Raw genomic sequence first — 19,419 nt, 5'->3', positions numbered from 1 at the left:
GGAGTGACTCGTTAGGACAATGACTCAGAGCGCCTTGAAGTTAAAGCGTTTAAGACTACAAGAATCTGCGACTGTGAGTTTCTCACCTTCCTGGGACTCCTCTGAAGCAAAAGAAAAGAGAAATGCAAGAAGATTTAGGCAAGGTTTGTTGACACAGCACATATCTTCTCTGACTAGTGATCAACCTACCTCACCTACGCTGGTAATTTTACACTTTAGACTCTTCCACTTAATTGTTTTGTAATAATGGCACCTCTAAGGTCCTAGAATCAGTGCTACCGGAGCATGATATAGGAGGATGACTGGTTTTCAAATGAAGACATCGCACAATGATTAAAATTCATGCTGCAGAAAATTAGTGATGGTCCACAATTTTAAAGTAGAGAATTTTTTTTTAAAAAAGCGAGGCTGCAATAGCTTTTAATCCATCCTCTATTAGAAGATATCAAAGGAATATCAAGAGTGAGGTTTTTTTTTTTAAATGAAGGGTTAAATTTAACAAATATCCAAACACAAGCTTCCAAATCAGATCCAAATTTCTCTAAAGAATAAATACAAAATCCAAACTAATATGGCGGGTCACTTCATAAAATAATGACACTGTTACAAGAAAAGTCAATGCCCAATCAACCTTCACCAAAAAATGATTTACTTCTTCCGTCTTTAAATTTAAAGGCAAAACCAACATGGACCTGCATGTCCTAGACCTCCAAATAAGCCCAATACTTCTTATGCCCAGAAGTGGTATCTGAAAATGCCTATTATGCTGTCCATCAATACTAACTGCAGCTTTCATTCTGATCCTTGACATGATGCTCAAGTATTTCACGATGATCATTTTAATGACAACATCCTTGAACGGAATTTTCTGAACCCGGGGAATTCCAGCACACAGGTGGACATTCAACATGGCTTCCCTTAGTAGATTCTTGTCAGGCCCGACTTTGAATTCTGGTTTGAGGTAAAAGATTATGATTTGAATTCTGGTTGAAGTCAAAGATTACCATTAAGAGAAGCTGGTTCTCTGTTTGTGGCGCTTTGTTTTGTTCATTAGTGTTTCCATAGTACGGACAGCAAACAAAATTCCTTTGGTAAAAGAAATCCCTATCAGGTTGTTCCATCAGTAAATCACCACTATCTTCACGGAAGGCAACAAAGACCTGAATATCAATATTTTCCCTCAAATATAGGCATGAATTGCTTCTTGCCAGGGTTAATAAGACACTTCTTTTGCTTTCTTAAAGCACTGCACTTCCAAATTTCTTTCTTACACTGATTATATTTTCTTTCCTCTAAGAAAAAAGTCCGTAGAGACTCTGGCCCTGCCCATTGTCTGGTATAATCAGGCCTCTGACTAAGAATCTATCCAAAGATATTACAGATTTAAGCCAATCAAAGCACACTAAAATTATGACTTTAAGAAAAAAAAAATTACTCAGTTCATACTTTATATTCAGATTACACAACCATAACCAAACAAAACAGAAAACATCCTTTTGACATTCCTCGTATAAAGGAAAAGGAGGTGTGCGAATACTGCAGGAGAAGGGTAGGGAAATGTCACAGGGATGAGATTAGTCACTGAAAAACCAAAAGATAGATACCAACCTGTTCCCATAGTGTTTCAGCAATCTGATCAATCATTGTTCCAATTTCTCTGAACTCCCCAGAGTATTTTACATATGCCCAAGTACAAAGAGATGTCAGTGCTAACCCCATGACAAGGTTACACAAGACGGCTATAGAGTTTAGGCCAATGAAGCCGGTCAGTCCTGAGATTATGTACATAGCAAACATGACTGCAAACAGTGTGGCCGGGGTACGAGCAGCATAGAAGATGTTTTTGCCATCATTGTGCTTTATCAAGTTTGCATAGGTTTCTTCAATTTCAGCTTCAAGCTGGTCCTGATAACGATGGCAGAATTCATCTCCGCCCATTTTTTTTACTGAACGAAACTGTTTGATCGCCACTTCCTTGAGATCCAGGTGTTTTCGCTCCAGATCTGAAGGTGCAATGTAAGGCTTGTCCCCACCACATACCTGTACAGAGGAGTACAAGACAGATTACTGGCTAGGAACAATTCACACTTAAAAAACATTCCCGGTTCACAGTTTTTAGTCTCAAAAAGTCAAGCCATCTACATGGTTCAGTTTTAAACTTGTTCATAATATCTCGTACATAATCATAACCTATTTCTTGTATGTTTAATGGACTCGGGTAAAATAAATTCTCCAAGTATGACTAATACCAGTAAAGACAAAAAAAAAAAAAAATCTGTACCCGACTTCACAAGACTCTGGGCAGAGAGTGGGTAAAAGAGAACACATAAAAAAGGTCCTTTAACGTTCTAGTTAGCAAGTTTAGCACAGAAGTTGTCATTGGCCTTAAACTAATATTACATCAGAAGCTGCTAATAAGAGCACTCTGAATCATGCGTCAAAACTATTTTAGTATGATTTACGTAGTAACTTGCCACCTATATCGTGCACTCTAAACATGAAAATTATTTTCTTAGTTATTTCCAGCAGAGATGATGAAGGGGAATCAGTGAATGATGTATTGTGACAGTACGTAAGGAGCACAAATTATTTCAATTATTTAACTGTAAAAATCCTCTGTCTCACTTTAGTGTCAAATGTAAATGTTGGTTACAAACCTGCTCCATACTTTTGCAATAGATCTCTCTTGCTCCTGCTACCGCAGCAAGATTATTAGCTTCAGCTGTTGCCTAGAAAAATAAAACAAAATGTGCCAATTTTATGCAAAAAATGCCCAGCGGCTCTATAAATTCTGACTAACAAAATAAAGTCTATAGAGTGAACAAGTCTGAAAATGAACCAGAGAAAACATTATCAACTTCCAGTTTTCCTTTCCAATGGAAGGGATATAGTAATGGCTTCTAATGGGACTGCCTGTCCAATTTTGTTTTGCTTAGGTTTGTTAAAATGGGTTTGTAAAAAAAAAAAAAAAAATAGCACACATGCTCAGGAAATTGTAGAGAATTAGACATACCCTAAGAAGTGTCAAGTCTCCAGATGTATAGAATTAAAAATTACCCATATGCTTGCTCTCTCATATCAGTATGACACAAGAGATTTTTAAATCCACAAAACTGCTTACTACAGGAGTTTTAGAAGAAAATACTATTCAATCCACCATAAAACTGAAAAATTGTCCAAAATAGCAAATCTTAAAAAACATAAACTAGGTATGTATCTGAAAGAAATAAAACCTAAATTTGGGTGAAAAATTAACAGTATGAACACAATGAAATTAGTAAAATTTAGTAAGAAGTGACGGACATGAATGAAAAAAAAATAAACTTAGGTTAAAATAACATTGTCCCCAGGGGTGCCTGGGTGGCAAAGTCGGTTAAGTGTCCGACTTCGGCTCAGGTCATGATCTTGCGGTCCGTGAGTTCGAGCCCTGCGTCGGGCTCTGGGCTGACAGCTCGGAGCCTGGAGCCTGTTTCAGATTCTGTGTCTCCCTCTCTCTCTGACCCTCCCCTGTTCATGCTCTGTCTCTCCCTGTCTCAAAAATAAATAAACATTAAAATAACATTGTCCCCAAAGAACACCTTTTAAAAAAGAGAGAAAAAAGAAAAAAAAAAAACCTGTATGTACTAGAAGCAGCTCTAAATCATTAATACCAAGATGAAATAAGCCTTACTAAAAACATTCAATGTCACAGACTCAGAGAAGAGAAGAAGTTTGGTTTAGACAGGCCCTTATTAAGCTATCTCCTGCAAGAGGAAGTTTTCTACACTTCTCTAGCAACTTTATTTCTGATGGCCTATGTGTGCAAGGTCTGCAATCATAGAAAAACTTCAGGACCCATGACCCTTATTGACTTAAATATCTGAAATTCATTTGCGTGCAAAGAAGCATGATCCCACTTCCAGCGTTTATCTCTAAACCAAAGACTCTTCTTCAAAAATAAATATACGTACAACACACACACTACCTGAAGCATGGACTTTGGATGTGGAAGTTCCTCTCCTTGATAAATCTTAATGTAAGCCTAAAAACATAAAAGACTCTTTACATTGGCAGGTTAAACAATTGGCTCTACATTTCCGAAGGGAAAAAAAATCCATTAAATATAAAAATAATTCATACTTTTAAACATATGCTAAATAATATCCTAGAGAGATGTTTCTAAATAGAATTCCAACGTGCATAAAAGTTATATTTAAAAGTAACATATACAATGCCACCCACTTTATGAAAAGGAATCCATAATTCTCCCCTACTGTTACTGTTGTGTTAGACATTTTTACTCAATATTTCACTTCAATCAAGTTAAATGATATTTCAGTTCAAGAAAAAAATTACCTAATTTGTGCTCTAAGAGTAAGAAGGAAAGATGACAGTTTTTAACAAGTCCATACAGAAACTGTTCATCTCAACTTTCTGACTGAATTACTTCACAACTAACCAAAAATGCTATGAAAGTGACCAACTGTCCAATAAATGACCAAAAATACACTCTTAGTTAACTATAGTTTCCCTTCCATCTATCCGTAACTTACTATGAATAACTAGAACCCTGATAATGGTCTTGCTCTGGCAAGCAAGCTATGAAGACTAAAGAAGAGCAGAGAGAGAGAAAAAAATCTACAAGTAATTGGATTCAGAAACCAGTTTGATACTTTCAGCTGCTCCTATTAAGTCCTCAAGAACTCAGAGAAGGCTCTTTTATGAGAACTCGAAAGGCAGAATGCCACTCCCCATATCCACTGTCCTTCACAAATGAGAGTGGCATTACAATTAATTACATGGTGAATGGCTCTTCTTCTCTCCCTACCAGAGCTGGAGGAAACGGAGGATAATCCCATAAACAAAACCACCGTCTAGAACATACAAGTTGTCTGCTATCATTTTAGATATCCTTAAAAATTGGTACAGCCAATGCAAAGAAGGGAAAATTATAAATTTCACTTTGTTGCTGTAAAATAAAGACAGGAAATTTCTTGTACATACATATGAGTTTTAAGTCAGCTATATTTCTAACTGAGACCAAGTCATTTAACATAGCAGTTTTCCTACCTTAAAGTATTCTACAAGATCTCTACAAGTGACTTTAGATCCACTTATCTCTTTTTCTACCAAATTCTCAGGGGCAAGCAGCAATGGAACCAGATTTCGAAGCTCTCGCTTAAAGTCTTCATCAATATCTAGTGGAAACGAAATATAAACCAACATGTTAGTCAAAAGAAGACAGAGTAAAGAAGTCCCCACTGGTAAGAGCTAATAACATTGTTTCATGAAATGACAGTATACACGATCTATTCCTCGAGTACATTCATTTAAAAAACCTTATCCAAACACATCGTATCTCCTAGGAAAAAATATACTCTCCCCCTCCGCCCCTGCTCCATTTCCCTCGTGCCCCAGTAATTCTTTCAGGTCAAATAATAAATTGTGGACTACCACAATAAATTCCACATTAGTATTGACTAAACTATCCTTTTCAAAAGGCAAACAATTCATGAAATTATACTAAATTTTAATACTAGATTTTGTTTTCCAGCCATTCTGTAAAAATTTCATTATTCCTCCAGCCTTTTGCCATCATGCTCAAATCCTAGGACATACTCAAAAAATTACATCATCCCTAAAACAGAGACTTAAATCTGATTACATGAATACGATATATTCATAAAACATTTTACAGACTACAAACAGATGAAATACTGAAATGTTCTCAGCCTTCGGGATTTTTAGGACACCGGTGATGAACAACAGACCACATTATAAAATACGCTAATCCATACGCTACAAGTCTACAACAGCCCAATGGAAAGCTAGACAGACCACACAGAGCATTAATATCACCTCATTAACAATGCATCAAAATGTCTTCCAGTAGAAGACAGAAAATTTAAGGAACCATGTATTTTTTTTTTTTAACTCTCAGCCTCTAAAAAATAAATTCTGATTTTAGCAAGAATGGGAATTCCCACCTTTCAATCTCCCATCAAAACTAGGATTAGTTGCAACTTTAAGACCAGGATGTGGCAAAAGGAAGCAACCAAGATTTGAGAAACAATTGTGAATGTGCTTCCTTACATTCTGTAGCTCTTCATGTTGATTTTGTTTTACCTGAGGGCAGAAGGAGACAGCGTAAAGGCACAAACAAGGAAAAAAAGTTCTCAAGAAAACACACACACACTCACAAGTATGCACACTTAACTCAGATGCTACTCCAGATGGGTGTTTTTTGACAATATAAAATTTTACTAAAGATGCATTTCTGACCCCTTTAGTAAGACCCCACCCACTTTTGTCTTAAAACTAGAAAAGATGTTTTTTCCCATGTTAAATATGAAAAAATACAAATGCACAAATAACTAATCAGAATATCCAACACCAGACTAACAAGTAGTGGCTGTGGTGTACAAACCAGTAAATAAATGAAGGATTTGCCTTTAAAGTATTTATAACAGCAAAGAGAAAAAACAAAGTACTAATTTGCTAATAAAAAGGTTAGCCCTTGAGCAAAATAACAGCTCAAGTGAAAAAGCTCCAATAAAGTCCAAAGAACCTCTGAAACTTACTGGAATTTCAGTACTTACTCCAAATGATTATTTATGATTGATGCTAGTTACCAGTGTTTTGGGAAGAGAGACTGCTACGTATTTTCTGGAAGAAAATCCTAAATTTAAACTTTTATTTATTTGTTTGTTTTTAATGTTTATTTTGAGAGAGCAAGTGCATGCAAATGGGGGGGGGGAGGGCAGAGAGACAGAGAGAGAGAGAAAGAGAGAGAGAGAGAGAGAATGAGAATCCCAAGCAGCCTCTGCACTGTCAGCGCAGAGCTAAACACAGGGCTGGATCAAACCATAAGATCATGACCTGAGCAGAAATCAAGAGTCGAGCCACCCAGCCCCTCAAACTTCGATTTTTTTTAGTAGCTACTTATCCCAATATAACTCATATACTCACTCAGACTCTTCTCAAACAGCGTTAAAAAAAAAAAAAAAAAATGCACCATTTATAACTGACAAAACCTGGAAACTACCTAAATCTCCATCAAGAGTAGAATGAAGAAACTGTTATCTATTCATGTAATGGAATACCGCATAGCAATGAGAATAAATGAACGAAACTACATGCAACAATATCTCAGAAACATAATATTAAGCAAAAGAAGCTAGACACAAAAGAATACATGTTGTATGTGGTTCCTTTCATAAAAAGTACACACAGCACCTGTCAGGTCAGGACAGTACCAGAGGGCTTGGGGGTCAGTGGATGAAAATGGGTGCTGTTACGCACCTATGTTCAGTTTGTATAAATTCATCATCATCTGAGCAGTTTCCTGTATCATGTCAATGAGATAAAAAAAAAAAAATCTTGTCTTTGAAGTACATGATTCTGAGTTGTTAACATGCCTGATGTGCTTTGTGTTAATTTTTTCTGAACAAACCAGAGAAAACTCTGACGGCTGAAATTATCTCTGACAACAGGGTCTAGAAATGCCTTTCAAAAAACCCAAAAATGAGGAATTGGCTTAATCTCATTTTAGTGATAAGAAAATTATATTATACTCCAAGTTTCTGAATGTGGTTGAGAAACTAAATGCATCATCCTAAAGGGAAATAAAATTTTATTAACCAAAAAAAGATGACCCTTCTACTTATGAATTTATGGGATTTTCATGTATTCTTTGTGTATGTGAGTAGGTGAGTAGTATCTGACCTGAGGGTTTCCCCAAGTACTTCCAGGGGAGGGTAACTTTAGGAAGAAAGGATCATGTTGGTGAGGTTATTCTTTAGGAATGGCCTTGGTGTAGCATATTGTGTGGGCCAGGAGTCCGGATATTTGGGTGCTAGTCCCAGTTATCAACAGTTAAGCGACTAAAGGTACGTCACTGTTTTGGGCTCCAGTTATATTATATATTAAAAAAAAAGAAGGGTGAGGGCACCTGGGTGGCTCAGTCAGTTGAGCATCTGACTTGATTTCAACTCAGGTCATGATCCCAGGGTGGTAGGACAAAGCCCCATGTCAGGCTCCGTGCTGAGCATGGAGCCTGCTTAAGATTCTCTCTCTCTTCCCTTCTCCCCCTCTCCCCAGCTTGTGCACACTCTCTCTCTCAAAATAAAAAAAATAATTAAAAAAATTTTTTAAATAGATGATGTTTAAGATCCCTCTTCTAGCTCTATATGCTGTCAATCTAGGATAGTGACATCTCTTTGGAGAGAGGGTCTCACATCATCTGTGTTCAATATATGCACACTATATTATCCAGGCTGTCCCAAATGTTCAGAAGCTCAGCTGGGCCAGAAAGAGACACACACGCAATCTAAGTAAATTCAAAAAGTTAGTCTCCTTCAAATTTTTATATTTTGAGTACTGATTTACAGTTGGTTCTAAAGAGAAATACTTGTTCCTTAATTTCTATTCCAGGGCATTGGCCTCTTTGGCAGAAATACGACCAATTTACTTTTCATCCATTCTGTATGGAGCCACGTGGGCTAACCTGGGACACACAATTTATGCCAAAGACATTGAGAGACTGGAAGTCTAAGCAGTAGTCCAGACAGCCCGCTCCTCCATCTGGCTGGGTGCTTATGCTCTCCTCACTGGGAAATGGGGGCTTACCTGCAATCTCTTTTCAAGGAATTGTTTTCCACCTTCCAAACCATATGAATGTTCATAAGGATAACTCCAATCTCGAATCAAAAACATTAATGTCTATAGAAAGAAAACAGTGGAAATCATTTATTACAAGATTTTACAAAAAAATCACTACTTTAACAATTTAACAATCACTCCCCTAAGCATTCCTTATCAAAAGTTACAGTAACCAAATGGTTAATACTGCTCATATGGATAGCAAGGGCTTCTCTCAGCCAACAACACTCCCAGCCCCTATACCAAGCAACTGCCTCCATTTGAGAACTTCATGGTATGTAAAGAAAGAGCCACCACAAGCAATAATACAGGGTCTTAAAAAATGAACAAAAGGCCTAACAGGGCATACAGATCATAATTTTAAATCAAGGTTGTATAACTAAAAGACCAACTAATCTAATTTTAGACTGAATTTTTTACTCATATGTGCTTAGGATTCTCAATCTCAGCCCCTAAGTATTTGGACCAGTTCTTAGTTGTGTGTGGCTGGATGCTGAACAGCATTTCTGGCCTTCACGCACTATGCCAGTAGCATTAACCTCCCTTCAAAAACTGTGACAACCAGAAATGTCTCCAGACATTAGCAAAATTATCCCAGGTCAAAAAAACTGATATAGGCCAAATGGAGTGTATTTATTCATATACACAAAAAAGCCATAAGCTGCCCAGATATTTCATAAAAGTGATCACTTGAGCCAGACAAGACTGAGGCAGAATCAATGTAAACCCACCAACACTTGAGAATCACCAGCAATGCTGTCACACAGAAAGAATTTCAGAGACTGATGAGCAAACAGGGTGGAGTCATTCCCACCTCCTATAACACAACCGACTAAATAGTACTAATGTCAACTTACAAGTTACACTTACTTCAAAAAAGAAACTATCTGAAATTAACTTTGTTTTTTTTTTTTTTTTTTTAAAATCTCTGTCATGACAGGACTCCAAAGAAGCAAGCATAACATATGCTTCTCAAATAACTCCACCCAGGTTAATTTCTGACTTAATATTCTGTACCTGACATTTTAAAGGAATAAAAAACATATGGAGATTGAAGAGGTGGAGGGAGGGGACAGGTCTAATAAATTCTGGAACTTTTCTACATGAAACCAAAATAAAGAATAACAGGACTAACCTCAACTTGTAATATACCACAAAAAACAAAAACCAAAAAAAACCCAGTAATATTATTCTGTAATAGTTTACCATGTATACAAGAAATTTATATGACTGTCTAAAGTTTAGGAATTAAATAATCTCTAAGAGAAAACACTAACCATTTAATCTAAGTATTAAGGATCAAACTATATTCATTAGTTCTATTTCCTATTCTGTGAGCCTACTGCTGATCAGGTGGTAATGACATTAGTTTCAACTCCATTGAATCTGCTGCTAAAAATGAATTTTTTGTAATATCCTCTTACCTTTTAAGTATCTTCAGACTTAAAAGACAGGTGGCTTGATAGCTATTTATAGGTAAGTTTTTAAAAAGGATAAAATGCTTATTTACCTGAAATGGTTTCTGGTAGATTTCTTCCATCGCAAGTCTGCCGTACTCTGTAAATAACTATTAAAGCAAGTTATTTAAAATAACGCCCCCAAAGAGACTGAAAGAAGATATCTGTAAAGCCTTTCTGTATCAGACATCAGAGCCTTTAAAATCATTTGAAAGTTAAGCACTTAATTTTCTAACAGACTGGGCATACATTAAAATTTCTTCTAGTTAAGAAGTCATACGTCAATTTAAACTCATATAATATTCAATCTTCTTATACTAAAATGGGCTTCCAGATGGAAAGTCACGATTAAATAAGAATTATATTTTCAATTCTTTGGCACACATTCTTTGAGAAATACATACTTGCAAGTGTTGAAGATCATCTTCTTGAATATTCTGAGACAAATTATATACCTGTTAAAACAAAATAATCTTTTTATTCTTTTTTTTTTTTTTTAATACCCAGCTGTTTCTAACTTTACTTGCAGAAATGGAGGTTATTTTATAACCTTAGCACAAATGAAACTTTAGCCATTAGCTTAACCAGTGGCACATGAAAAGGATTTTCTCTTTTTTCCTAACAGGATAAACATTAACGGGGAAGCAGTGGTAGGAAATTAGGTAAAAACCATGAATACACACATAAGGGACCTAGAAAGTGGCAGACATTTTTTTTTTTTTTTAAATTTTTTTTCACCATTTATTTATTTTTTTTGGGACAGAGAGAGACAGAGCATGAACGGGGGAGGGGCAGAGAGAGAGGGAGACACAGAATCGGAAACAGGCTCCAGGCTCTGAGCCATCAGCCCAGAGCCTGACGCGGGGCTCGAACTCACGGACCGCGAGATCATGACCTGGCTGAAGTCGGACGCTTAACCGACTGCGCCACCCAGGCGCCCCAGTGGCAGACATTTTTAAAAGTATGTCACGTAATAAGGTTTTTTTTCCTCCTTTTCAGTTTCTTTAATGTTATAATCATTTTTTTAATAGAGTGAAGATTGCTTTCACAATTCTTTTTTTTTTTTTTTAATGTTTTTTATTTTTGAGAGAGAGAGAGCATGAGCAGGGGAGGTGCAGAGAGGAGAGGTGGACAGAGGATCCGAAGCAGGCTCCATGCTGACAGCACAGAGCCCGACGTGGGGCTCGAACTCATGAACCGTGAGATCATGACCTGAGCCAAAATTGGCCGCACAACTGACTGAGCCACCCAGACGCCCCCCACAATTATTTTTCTAAGTCAATGAATATGAGGGGCATAATTCTACAAAGATATTTTCCTCCCTGGTATAATCATAGTGTGAGTGAGTGAGCGAGTGAGTGTTATGGTTTATATTTAGTTTATATTTGTTTATATATTTATATATTCATATATTCATTTATATATTCATATATTTATATATTATATTTACATATAGTTTATATATATAGTTTATGGCTTACATAAGTAGTTCATAGTTATTTGGTGGGTGTCTCAACTACCACAAACTCTAATATGGCTCTTTTTTTTTTTTTTTAACTTTAAGTAAATCGTTTGTCTAAATAACTTAAAATGAAAATTTTACCAGGCTGTAGTAGCTGAACAAGTAACAGTAGGTGGCACTCTTTCCCTTTCTAGAATTTTTTAGGAGGCTCTCCAAGGCACAGAGCCCAGAGCTGAAGGTATAAGTAGTGTCAAGGAAGGGAAACTGGAGAAAAGACTGTATTTGAAAAAAAGGTCCAATCCTTCTGAGTCAGGTTAAAAAGTGACATAGGTCATCACAGGAGAAAAGTGGGTGTCCACAGATGTCACCTCTGCTGAAAGACAACTTATGTCTAAGAAAACAGGGTTACTCCAAAGACAGAACAATTTGTTCTAAGGGCAAATAAGTGATAATCTAGCTGAATCACTCAGAGGTCAAGAATATAAACAGCCAAAATAGGCCAGCAAACCTAAAATGACATTCTCAGCTGACTAACTCCAAACATGGTACTTAAAAAGTAATTAATGACTGAGATGATTATACTGGAGCCAAACTTACAATCTAAAAACAGGACCAACCGATTCTTACCCATAGGGCCTTAGCTTTTAGAAAACAGGTTGAGAGACTTTCATTGTCAAGGCCAGGTTGCAAACAGCAAAGAGAAAAGAGGATCTGTTTACCTTAGATCATTAGTACTTAGCACATGGACTCTTACTTAATAGATGCTCAATAATCATTTGTTGAAAGAATAAATGACAAGAGGATTTGTCATTTATTTATCAACCAGATAACTTATGTAAGGAAGAGAAATGTAGTCTCAAAGAGGAAGAAAACAATAATAAAAATAATTTTAACCTTTGTTATTTATTGTTTACAAAGCACTTTCTTATGCATTATCTCATTTAGATCTTATTTCTACCTCCACACAACAATCACAGCTAAGATGGACAAAATCCTCATTTTACAGATAAGAAAGTGGCTGAGTGGCTCTAAGCGGTTATCCAAAACCAGGCCTCCTACTATCATAAGGTCGAATATATAAACAAGAGAACACCAAGGTACAAGCTTCAGAACAGAGAATTCCCTTTTATTATATTTTAAGGTAAGCTACAGAGCCAGCTAATTCGAGGGGCACCACGATTGGCTTCTGCCTGCCTCAAGGAAATGGCAGTTGTGTCACCTTGTAGGATTAAAAAAAAAAAAAGAAAAAAAGTAGAACAAAATGGAGAAAAGATACTCTAAGGGCTCCCCCCAAAGTATCATTTAATTGGTAGTAAGAGAGCTCCCAGCCCTATAATAAACAGAAGCCAAGCTGAAAAGTACTCCTTTTTTATATCAGAATAACATCCCAAATTCCCTTCCATTCTGACAGCTATTTCAAATTGAAGAAGGAAGGAAATGGGAACTTACAGAGACCAGACATATGTTCTGAATATTACCAGAAAAGAAAACCAGAAAGCATTACAAAAATTCCAAGACACTGTGACAGAATCGCTTATGATCTACCATCAGTAAGAAACCTCTATTATCTCAGAAGGAGCACATATTTCTAATATTTGCATACACACTTCTGGATACATCATCACCAGCTAGGGCTAACCACCTTACTCAATAATTCATTTTTCAGTCAGAGAAGCATCAACCACAGATGATCTCACAAAGAGACAATAAAGAGATACAAAATGACATGTGGTGGTTTAATTCAGTCCATCAGTCTATATACAGAAAAGAGATGGCCTAGCTTGAAGAGACAAGAACTTGATACAATACCAAACACAATTAGAATATAGAGTAAGTGAAAACCAGAAGGGATTTTATTACCCCTTTCTAAATTAAACGGGTCCTATAAGTCCTCAGTGTATCATAGAAACATCACATACATTTCCTAAGTTAAATATGAATTAATTCTTATGCCTCTATCACCATTAGTTCAAATAATCAAGTACTAGTTGTCATACATGTTAAGTTTAATTACTTGGGTTTTTTTTTTTTAGTTGGTTAGCCAAAATATAAAAGACATGTTGTACACCTTACTGTATCTGGGAACTACATGACAGAATTCAATTAAAAATAACATGCAATAGCGTTTCCTTTAAAAAAAAAAAAAAAAGGCATAGATGCTATGATGAAAAACCAAAGGGTTTATTACTTCCTACATAACCAAAGTATGAAATTTCACATTGTGAGCCAGAACAGTAAGCGTGAAATGTACACAACCAATGAGAAATGTAAATAACTCTGACTTTAATCCTTTTTTCTCGGCGGGGGGGGGGGGGCACCTGATTAAGCAGCCGACTTCAGCTCAGGTCATGATCTTACGGTTTGTGAGTTTGAGTCCCACATCGGGCTCTATGCAGACAGCTCAGAGCCTGGAGCCTGCTTCAAATTGTGTCCTCCTCCCTCTCTCCCTGCCCCTCCCCTGCTCACACTCTGTCTCTCTCTCTCAAAAACATTTTTTAATGTTTATTTAAAAAAAAATTTTTTAATCCTTTTTTCTCCAATGAAAAGGCATTTTGAGAAAAAGCAAAGGTGTTAGGACTATCTGACCCAATCATAGCACAGCACTTCATGTCTCACCTGGACCGAGCTTGTCATGGTGCTCAGAGCGAATACCGTTGCGCAGTCTTTGATAGTTGACTGGCTATCAAAGGCACCCTGGGTATCCATTAGCAGCACAGCCACCTAGGAATTTAAAAGTTTAAAATACTAAGTAAAATACTCATCAGTAATGACTATTAAAACCAAATTTAAAATGATAAATGTCATTTATAGCAGTATTATCAGCAATAGCCGAACTATAGAAAGAACCCAAATATCCATCAACTGATGAATAAAGATGTGTGTACACATTAGAATATTACTCAGCCATCAAAGAGAATGAAATCTTGCCATTTGCAATGATGTGGATGGAGCTACAGTGTATTATGCTAAGCAAAAAAAGAGAAAGACAACTAAGTTATGATTTCACTCATATGTGGAACTTAAACAGAAGAAAGGAACATAGAAGAAGGGGGGAAAAAGAGAGGGAGGCAAACTGTAAGAGATTCTTAGCCATAGAGAACAAACTGAGGGTTGATGGAAGGGAGGTGGGCAGGGGGATGGGCTAAACGGGTGATGGGTATTGAGGGCACTTGTTGGAGTGCCTGGGTGGCTCAGTCAGTTGAGCATCTAACTTTGGCTCATGTCATGAGCCGGTTCATGAGTTTGAGCCCGACATCAGGCTCACTACTGTTAGCACAGAGCCTACTTTGGATCTTCTGTCCCCCTCCTTCTCTCCCCCTCCCCTGCTTATGTTCTCTCACAAAAATAAAAACAAACTAAAACTAAATAACAAAAAAAAAAAAAAAAAAAGGAGGGCTGGGGCACCTGCATGGCTTAGTTGGTTAGGCATCCAATTCTCAGTTTCAGCTCAGGTCATGATCTTACAGTTCATGAGTTTAAGCCCCACATTAGGCTCCACACTGACAGAGCCTGGTTGGGATTCTCTCTCTCTCTCTCTCTGCCCCTCCCCTACACTCTCACTCACTCTCTCTCTCTCTCTCTCTTAAAACAAATAAACTTAAAACTAAGGGAAAAAAAAGGAGAGCACTTGTGATGAGCACTGGGTGTTTTATGTAAGTGAGGAATCACTGAATTCTACTCCTGAAACCAGTATTATGCTATATGTTAACTAACTAGAATTTAAATAAAAACTTGAAACGAAACCAAACAAAACCCAGAGACAAATAAAAAAATATATAAGAAAATAAAATGAAATAATGTCAAAATCAGCAATTAAGTCAAGAAAAGTACTCTACACTATGTATCTCACACATTTTGACATAATCCATAGATGTTAGGTTAAAGTTATTGGACATTAATAGCTCTGTGTTGTTTTGATCTTTAGTATGAGAAAACAGTTCAAAAAAGAATATGGAAGGAAAAAAAAACAGTAAAAAAATATAAACAGAATTTTACTTTTGTTCCATTAGGTCTGTCAATCACAAATACTTCATTCCAGACTTGTATGCCTGTTGTTTCTCTTTCACAACCACCTCGCCATGTAAAGCCAGTCAACGGTTCATTGTTTCCACCAATCCAACTTTGAGAATCCTGTTAAAGTCAAGCATAAATGTAAAATAAAACACAAGAAATAAAGAACTGAGGAGAAGTGTAAGAAATCACCCATTGTTTATTTTATAGATTAGGCAAGGCAGGTAAGTAAGTCCAGCAAGATAAGATACAAAGTAACAGTACGCAAGTAGTTACGAGAGCAATCCCAAATCCCACCTGAGGTGCTTTGTCTTAGAGAGATGCGGTCTCCTACAAACCCGAACCTTCTCAAATCTCAGATTTTTGCTGTCTAGATTTCTATATAAGTGAGGCCACACCCAGTTTTTCCCATTTTGAAAATTTCCTATGTTTAAAAAGCATAAAAAATAGATGCCAGCTATTGTGACATCTTCTTGTACAGATAAGCACAACTCAATTCCAGAGAGAATGGCTGTCAAAAAAGCACCGCTCTCTTAGAATAGCTTATACTAAAAATGCTTTTCACACTGCCTTAATTTTTCTCTTTAAAAAATATCTACTTTAAAAATAACCACAAGACTTGCTTGGACCTGATTCAAACAATTCAATTGTAAGAAGAAAAAAAAAAGTCTTTTTCAAAACCAAAAGGGAAATCTGAACTCACACTATTTTACTAGGCGGTGCTAACTCAGAGTAAAAATGATTGTTTGGCATGATAAGAGTATTGTGGGTAATACTAACAATAACATAGTTCTTATCTTTTAAAAACTCAAGTTTATGGTGAAAAATACGCTTCATATTTGCTTTAAAATATTGCAGCAAAAAACTAAAAGCACAGAGAGGAATACAGATGAAAGAAGATCAGCAAAATGTTGACACATCCAGTGGGATTCATGATGTTATTCTATCTTTGGATATGTTTAAAATTTCCCCCATAATAAAATGTTTTAACTAAAATCACAGGACTAGGGGCGCCTGGGTGGCTCAGTTGGTTGTTAAGCGTCAACTCTTGATTTGGGCTCAGGTCATGCATGATCTCACAGTTTGTGGGATCAAGCCAAGCCCCAAGTTTGCTTGGGATTCTCTCTCTCCCTCTCTCTCTGCCCCTCCCCTGCTCACACTCGCTCGCTCTCAAACACTTAAAATAACATAAATTAAACTAAATTAAATAAAATCACAGGGCTAAATGGCTCTAATTAAAAATTGTGAAATAATATGAAAATTAAAATACTTGTAAGATAATTTATCTGGAAAAGTAAATCTTGGACATAATACATGAGTACCTTTGACAGATATCAAGACCTCTCTATACTTTAGCATACTTAAAGCCCACACAACCTTTACTCAACGTACCCCATAGGAAAAATTCCTTTGTTTCAGAAATACTTCTGATAAGCTTAGATACATAGTTCAAAACAAATAACAAAACAACTCAAATTAGGAGTAAAGATGTTTAAGGTAGGCCCAACGAGGGATGTAGAAATTTATGAAAAACAGATAAGGCTGGGGAAAAAAAGTGCTGTCCAGGCCACCACCTAATGTGAAGATCAGCCTTAAACTTCCAACCATCTGTAATTATTCCACAAAACTCCCATCCCCAGTAGGTTACCAATTTTACCAATCACAAAATTCTCTTCTTCACCTTTCAGAACCTTCAACGTAAGGCCCTCATCTCTCTGTTGGTGACAAGGCTGCCTCATAGCACAACTCCATTCTCACTATATACTAAGGACCTGTGCTTCAGAAGGGACCCTTCACGGGGATTAGAAGATTAATGGTACCCCCTAAACAAGCCCAGTGGGGGCTGTGCCCCTGGACTATATTTTGGATGCTCCAAATAGATTTTCTTACACCTCCATGCTGTACTCTCCAACCCATTCTTCCGTAGTCATTTAATTTTCCCAACAAGCGATGGAATCATGCTACTGTCCTAAAAAAAAGCCATCTGTAGTTCTTCATTTACCTATAGGACTATCTGGAGATCTGTTGAACATAACCAACCTTTACTTTTCCTATCTCTGCTCCCAATATTCCCGATAGTTGCCCTAACACACACACATAATTCCTGTTGCTACCATACCTAAAAGGTCACTATTCCCAAATATTTAAGTTGTTTAGTATAGCTCTATCTTTTCTACCTGTTCTCTGCTTGAACTGAGCCAGCAATTCAAGAAACTCCCAACGTTTCTGAACTCTTAAAGAATATTATAACTACAGATGGTTATCTTTACACAGCTTTACACTGCATTTCTTGTGTGAGTCTTAAGAGCACAGGCTATAAATTCCACCTGTTTACCAAACTGCTCCTACCAAAGTATCTCAGCCCATTTTTGGCTCTCACATGTGGATTCTCATTCCGCTAACAATGTTTAAGTGGCACTAAACAAACTGATTATTTTTAAAAGGTCCAACCTACATAAATAACTTAAAAGAATCTACCCTGTTAGAGACATCTGTTTTCATTCTACCTTTTACTTATATTCTCATATAGGAGATAGAGAAATAAGATAAATAAGTTCCATGAAGAAGGAAGTTTTTTCTGTTTTTTTCCCTCAAAACATAGAACCACATTTCCATGACAATTACTGGCTTGTAGCAGGCACTCAAAATATTTGTTCAAGGGGTGCCTGGGTAGCTCAGTTGGATGAGTGTCTGACTTTGGCTCAGATCACGATCTTGTGGTTGGTGGTTCAAACCCTGCACTGGGCTCAATACTGTCAATGTGGAGCCTGCTTCAGATCCTCTGTCCCCCACTCTGCCCCTCCCCTGCTTGTGTGCACACACACGCTCTCTCTCAAAAATAAATAAAATGTTAAAAAAAATTTTTTTAGGGGCACCTGGGTGGCTCAGTCAGTTAAGCGCCCGACTTCAGCTCAGGTCATGATCTCACTCACGGTTCATGAGTTCGGGCCCCTCACTGGGCTCTATGCTGACAGCTCAGAGCCTGGAAACTGCTTCAGATTCTGTGTCTCCCTCTCTCTCTGTCTCACCCCTGCTCATGCACTGCACTTGCTCTCTCAAAAAGAAACATTATTCAATAAATGAATACATAAGAAATTTTAGTTATTAAGCTTCAATGTGTTCCTTTTTGAGCATAAGAAACATGGAAGAAATATCCCTCTTCCTATTCTTCAAAATAATTACACAGACAAGACAGTAAAAATAAACTTTCAGAAGTAGAGATGATTGAAATCATAGGCTAACACGGTTGTTAATCTGACCCTCTCTAAAACGTTAAAAAGAATTGGTGTCCCAGGGGTGCCTGGGTGGCTCAGTCAGTTAAGCATCCAACTCTTGATTTCAGCTCAGGTCATGATCTCATGGTTGGTGAGTTCAAGCCCCCCCCCGATGGGCTCTACACTGTCGGCACAGAGCCTGCTTGGGATTCCCCGCCTCTCTCTCTCCCTTTCTTTCTGCCCCTTATCACTCATGTGTGCTCACTCTCTCTCAAACCTAAACTTAAAAAACAAAAAACAAAAAAACAAAAAAAAACTGGTGTCTCAAAAAAAAATTAGTGTCTCATAAAAAAAAAAAATCTATTATCATCTTTTCTTAGTTTACCCTGTAACTAAACTGATCTGATCAGTCAATAAAAGGATCAAAGAAAAGGCAAATCAGAGAGCCTAGCTAATACCAACTAATAAGTTTTGCTATTTTTAAACCTGAAGTTAAGAAGTCTATCTCTGTATCATACTAAATACTGATAACTTACATAAAATGTGTTCATACATTCACTCAACAAATATTCATTGAACACCCTACCATGTGCCAGCTACTGTTCTAGGTTCTAGGGATACAGCAGTGCATAAG

General features: G+C 37.0%; 1 protein-coding gene across 4 annotated transcripts in view; it reads right to left on the bottom strand.

Moving 5' to 3' along the window:
- The window catches only part of ATL2 (atlastin GTPase 2), a 59,589-nt gene that overhangs the window by 2,566 nt on the left and 37,604 nt on the right, over positions 1-19,419 (bottom strand). For 3 of the 4 annotated variants that reach the window (XM_043604141.1, XM_043604140.1, XM_043604143.1), the window contains 11 exons: positions 15,556-15,690; positions 14,176-14,280; positions 10,502-10,552; positions 10,151-10,207; positions 8,608-8,700; positions 5,967-6,105; positions 5,050-5,177; positions 3,965-4,021; positions 2,658-2,729; positions 1,609-2,040; positions 87-101 (listed from right to left, as the gene is read on the bottom strand). In XM_043604141.1, the coding sequence (XP_043460076.1) occupies positions 87-101; positions 1,609-2,040; positions 2,658-2,729; positions 3,965-4,021; positions 5,050-5,177; positions 5,967-6,105; positions 8,608-8,700; positions 10,151-10,207; positions 10,502-10,552; positions 14,176-14,280; positions 15,556-15,690 (1,284 nt within the window). The remainder of the gene's footprint in view (positions 1-86; positions 102-1,608; positions 2,041-2,657; positions 2,730-3,964; positions 4,022-5,049; positions 5,178-5,966; positions 6,106-8,607; positions 8,701-10,150; positions 10,208-10,501; positions 10,553-14,175; positions 14,281-15,555; positions 15,691-19,419) is intronic. The other variant, XM_043604142.1, reaches the window with a different exon arrangement.

This window comes from Prionailurus bengalensis, chromosome A3 (genome assembly GCF_016509475.1).
Source record: "Prionailurus bengalensis isolate Pbe53 chromosome A3, Fcat_Pben_1.1_paternal_pri, whole genome shotgun sequence".
NCBI lineage: Eukaryota > Metazoa > Chordata > Mammalia > Carnivora > Felidae > Prionailurus > Prionailurus bengalensis.
The sequence above is the reverse complement of the archived record's forward strand: the minus strand, read 5'-3'. Positions and strand labels throughout refer to the sequence as shown.